Raw genomic sequence first — 5,535 nt, forward strand, 5'->3', positions numbered from 1 at the left:
CTTGCCACTGATGTCACGAACTATGTCACGCACCTGGGCCCTGGCGGTGATCAGACCTGCTGTGACACCGCCCCCTGGCTGCTCCCGCGTGAAACACAAACACACCCGCATTCAGTCATCACGGACCGTCGTCGCACTGATGGCTGCCTGGTTCAGGGGCGGATCCAGAGGGGGGGTCGAGGGGGTCCGGACCCCCCTTTTTACCACAAAAAGGGAAAAAAAGCATACACACGCGCACGCACGAACGCACGCACGCACGCGCACGCACGCACGCACGCACGCACGCACACACACTTCTCTTATATTGTCTCCATAAAAAAATCTTGTTTAGCGCCTAGTTTTTCTGATAAAGATTTACTTATATATATGTAAATTCTTTCTAAAAACCTAGAAATTGGCCAAAACTCCTCCACGTCTTACTATCATTTTCTTCATCCGTCCCTCTCTCTCCCCCTCCTCCCTCTTCCCCTCCCATGATTTCTCCCCTCTCATCTCTTTTTCTGTCTCTCTTTGTCCGTGTGTTGAAGTTGTAGTCAATCAAATTTCTCAATATTGCACGTGGAATTTGAAACTGTTCAGTCTTTGGCAAAACAAACTAGACAAGCTATCTAAAGTCGCTACCATATTAATTATTGTTTGCCATTATAAATTCGTATGTAAATCTTGCATTAGTAGGTATTAAAAATAAGATGGATCCCATAGAATAGGCATGATTGCCACCTGTACCAGAAGGAAATTCCTCAAAAACATTTCTTCTCCTTTTCACATCATCTAATATAATACGTCTTGGCCCATGCATGTCGATATCATCATCGAATGCTAGTAATCAAACAACGCCTAGCTATCTATATATCCATCCATCCACGCGCCTCACCCACCCACCTACATAGTTATCCACCCTCACAGTGATCCGTCCATCTGACTGTCAATCTATTTACACTGCTGTTGACGCGGTCCCGTGCGAACAGGTGGACCTTGGCCAGCATCCGGGCTTCATGGGTGGCTTACAGAGTAACAAGAGCACGGGCGGCACAGCACCTTACTACGCGACCTCGTCGCTGGAGGTCATCTACCACGTGTCGACACGCATGCCCTCGCACACCGACGACAGCCGCCACGTCAAGGTGAACCCGACCTTCATCAAGGTCGTCGTCGTGGCGAGGTGGTGGGGGGAGTAGGGGGGACGGGAAGTGTTGGCAGATTGTTGTTGACGTCAAAGTCTTTCGTCCATTATTGCAGGTCGTGTCAGGAGTGTGGTGGGTTGTAGGAAAAATAGCAGGGTTTCTTCTACATAAGAGGCATAGTGGCTCACCGCCATTGTCAAATTTAACATCGCCGTTGTGAAAATGTTCTTGTATTTACCCGCCGTTGTCAAAATAGTGTCAACCCAAAAATAAATAAGTTTCCCCTGCGTTGATATGAGCGAGGCGGACCGCCTCGCTCAAATTCTCAGTCGCCACACAGAAATTTGTCCAAAACACCTGGATTGCTGACGACTGCCATAGATGGCCGACGATTGCTGGACTGCCACCATCCGCTGACGAAAATCACTGTTCTTCCATCAATAAACTACACTTGGGTTACGCATATACGCATGGGTGTTCGTTTGTATTCTACACCAGGAAAGTGCTTTTGTTGAAATAAAATCACATTTCATGCTGGTAAGCGTTATTAACGCAAATGAGAGCATATAAAAATAATTAACTAATATTATTTTTTAATCTTCGTTATGTATTTTTTAAATGTATGAACTTCAAATTCATAAGATCATTGATACACAGAAGATAAATGTAACCGGAAGCTTCCGGATCTTTGCCACGCTCCAGGAATTCGCCTCGTTTTCGATGGTATTACGATTTAATGTGAATACTAGTATCATTTCATATTCATAGTTTATTTGTTCCTTTTGACAACTTGAAAAAGAGATTCAAGAGTCTCATACAATGTGTTCAGAATAGCTTAGAATGCACCAAATTGCACCATTTTTTCAAAAAAATTTGACCTGGACCTAGCTGGGTGAGCTCCTGCTGTGCTCACTTTGCTAGGTCCTCAAGACACATGCAAACACGACTTTGAATCCATTATGCGCGTTTTTCCCCAACCTGGCCATTACCTCCTGACCTTTGTCTAATTTTCCCTCAGAAGAAACCCTGAATAGGTGCTGAAGTAGCAGTGGGCTGGGGCTGGAGGATGATGGGGCAGCAGGAGGGGTGAGTAGGGGGTAGATTGGGTTGTAAGAAGAGTGAGCAGAGGAGTAGGGTTAGGAAAATGAGCGTGTAGGCCTATCTCCGAGTAGCAGTGTAAGGGTGAGTTTTTCACGAGAGCAGGTGGGGAGGTGACGTAGGATGATTGGGATGGATGTGAGGGTGGGTTTAGATGCATTAAGGTGGAGTTGTGACAAACACGAGCCAGCGAAAGGCCAGCATGACGCCCTGGGCTTTCTTTGACACAACCATTTCTAACACCATGGGGCTGGCCATATACCTGCCCTACCTGTGGATGGTGCCAGCATTATAATTAATATTCAGCTGTGTCAACAAAATGCTGTTTGCACGATAAATACCAGTGGAATCTTGAGATGGAGATATTGCGCAGTGTTGCCCCCTGTGATATTGGCGGAAGCGCGGAAACGCGTGAGTGTTGATGTTTCGTACATACTTGATCGCCGACCCACGCGTCTACATCTGTTCGTCGCCGCGTGAATGCAAACAGTCGTCTGAGAAGTTAAATTTACTGTCAGCTGCTGACGCATGTCTTTACTGACCGATTTCCGACCCCCTAGCTGGATTAACAGAGTGGGTTTATTTTCTGACGTTAGAATCTTGATGCAGACGCTTTCCAGAACAGCAGTCGAGAATACACACCCAACTTTGCCTTAACCTTTCGTGTTAATAACCTAGTCGTCAATATTTGTTTGGTGATTCTGATGGTCTTTCAATAGAATGATATGTACTGAGGGCATGTCGTACTGATTTACTACTTTACGCATTTTAGCCGGGACTGTAGCTGCAACAAGAGGTCAGCTTGCATGAATCTACTTCACTCATTGGTTGGTTTTTGGACAGAAACCGCTGACTCCATGCTGGCTTCATGGAACAGCGATACGCCACACGACATCTCGCCGCTGAAACGACCCAATGCCATGGCGACCAGCAGCCCGCGAAGCCCCACAAAGAAGTGCAGAGACTTAGACGAGATTCCAAAGTTTGAGGATTTCTGTGATGACAGTCACCGTGACAATCTAGACGAGGTCAGTCTCATGCCTGTAGGTGGCGCTGACGATGGTTGTGATAGCTTAGGCAGTGTTAGTGATGCAGCTAACAATTGTTCTGCCGCTACCTGTAGGGGGCGCTGATGGTGTTTATGACAACCTATGCAACATCAATCTGGCAACTAGCAGTTGTAGTGTTGCACTAGCGATAGTTGTGACAACCTAGGCAGTGTTATTGTTATGGCTAGTAATGATGAAATGCTGCAAACGTTACCTGTGTTATGTACAAATAGCACTTACATCAAATGTTGTCCCACCCCAACTAGTGTTCAGAGGTAATGGTGAATGGTCACTGATCGGAAGCCCCCTATGTGTGTTTCTCCTGCAGATGCTACAGTATATTGGCTGCACGAGCCCAGAGTGCCTCCTCTATCCCGACAAACCCCTCAACATTCCTGCGCCGCCGCTCGAGGGAATCACGGAACACGTGGAGAGCAACACGGTCAACATGATTCTCAACCAGTATGACTACGAGATGGATTACTACAGGAAACACTGCAACGACACCTTGTACGTGCATGACGCACGCACGCACTTACACGCAGGCAACGCTCGTATACACAGGCACCTACATTCATCATACACAAATGTGCGCACATATGCACATACTCATGTTTTGACGCACATAAATGCGTACGTATGCACACGCAGGCGCGAACATATACACATACAGATGTATGGACACACAGAAATCTACGTGCGTGCATACACTGCACATACCCACATGTGGACTCACGCACCCAAATGCATGCACACGCATATGCAGGCACAGATGTATGTGCATACCCATGCAGGGACACATAAAGATGCACAGACGTTCAGACACAGGCATGAAGATACGCACATGCCCGTGCGTGGGCACTCAAATGCACACAAGCGCGCACACAGGCAAGAATGTACGCACATATCTACACGTGGACATACGCAAATGCATACACAGGCAAGGATGTACTCACATATATACACGTGGACATACACAAATGCATACACAGGCAAGGATGTAGCTCACATATCTACACGTGACACACACAAATGCATACACAGGCAAGGATGTACTCACATATCTACACGTTGGCACACGCAAAATGCACACACAAACAGGATAGTTCGCACATATATACACGTGGACACACACAAATGCATACACAGGCAAGGATGTACTCACATATCTACACGTGGCACCACAACAAAATGCATACACAGCAAGGATGTACGCACATATCTATACCGTGGAACACACACAAATGCACACACAACAAGGATGTACTCACATATATACACGTGGAACATACACAAAGCAAGGATGTACGCACATATCTACACGTGAGCACACACAATGCACACACAACCAAGGATGTACGCCATATATACACGTGGACATACACAATGCATACACATTTACACACATGCTGCTATTAACACACACAAAACAAATTCGTACACACTTGCATGCATGTAACATACATACACCAATGCATGCACACATACAAAGACCCGGTGCTCACGTGTCATTTATCGTCTTCTACGTTCGCTCGATGATCGTCGTGTTGTTCTGGTTACCATGTTGCTTTCCCCGGTCGCAACATGACTCGTCAATAGTGTTGTCGTCATGGCACGTCATTTCGTGGTGTGGTTGCCGTGGTTACATGCGTCAGTGCCGAAAGCGGAGCAGCCTACTGGAGCGGCAGGAAGCTGCGATGGCGTTCCACTACTGTCGACAGAGGCTGTGTCAGCTGGCTTTCCTCTCGTGGGAGAAGCGCGCCGAGTTCGACCTGCTGAAGAAGAATGAAAGGTGGCTGAGAGAGCTGAGAACCTGGACATCCAGAAGTGGTGAGTGTGCGCTCTCCGCCTCTCTCTGTCTCTCTCTTTCTGTCTCTCTCTCTCTCTCCCTTCTCTCTCGCTCTCTTCTCTCTCTCACTCTCACGTCTCTGTGTCTGTCTCTCCCTCTCACTCTCTCTTTCTCTTCGCTTCTGCTCTCTCTCTCTCTCTCTCTCTCCTATCTCTCTCTCTTCTCTCGCCCTCTCTCTTCCTCTTTCTCTCTCTCTCTCTCTCTCTCTGTCTATCTGTCTGTCTATATAATTATGTAAGTTTCTGCCTGTCTGTTTGGTTTGTTTTGCCGCTGTCTGCTTCGTCGTCCCTCTCCTGCCTGTGATGCTGACTGTCTGTCTGTCTGTCTGTCCTGTCTGTTCCTTGTTCGTGTCTGTCTGTTCTGTCTGTCTGTCTGTCTGTCTGTCCTGTCTCCCTGTCTGTCCTGTCTTAATGCG

At 47.2% G+C, this 5,535-nt stretch overlaps 1 protein-coding gene across 1 annotated transcript in view; it reads left to right on the plus strand.

Annotated features, from left to right (window-relative positions):
• LOC106805900 (ral GTPase-activating protein subunit alpha-1-like) overlaps positions 1-5,535 on the plus strand; it is a 35,373-nt gene that overhangs the window by 12,036 nt on the left and 17,802 nt on the right. Inside the window, exon 3 of the mRNA XM_014807669.1 lies at positions 969-1,124. Coding sequence (XP_014663155.1) covers positions 969-1,124 — 156 coding nt within the window. The remainder of the gene's footprint in view (positions 1-968; positions 1,125-5,535) is intronic.

This window comes from Priapulus caudatus, unplaced genomic scaffold (genome assembly GCF_000485595.1).
Source record: "Priapulus caudatus unplaced genomic scaffold, Priapulus_caudatus-5.0.1 Scaffold132, whole genome shotgun sequence".
Classification (NCBI taxonomy): Eukaryota; Metazoa; Priapulida; class Priapulimorpha; order Priapulimorphida; family Priapulidae; genus Priapulus; species Priapulus caudatus.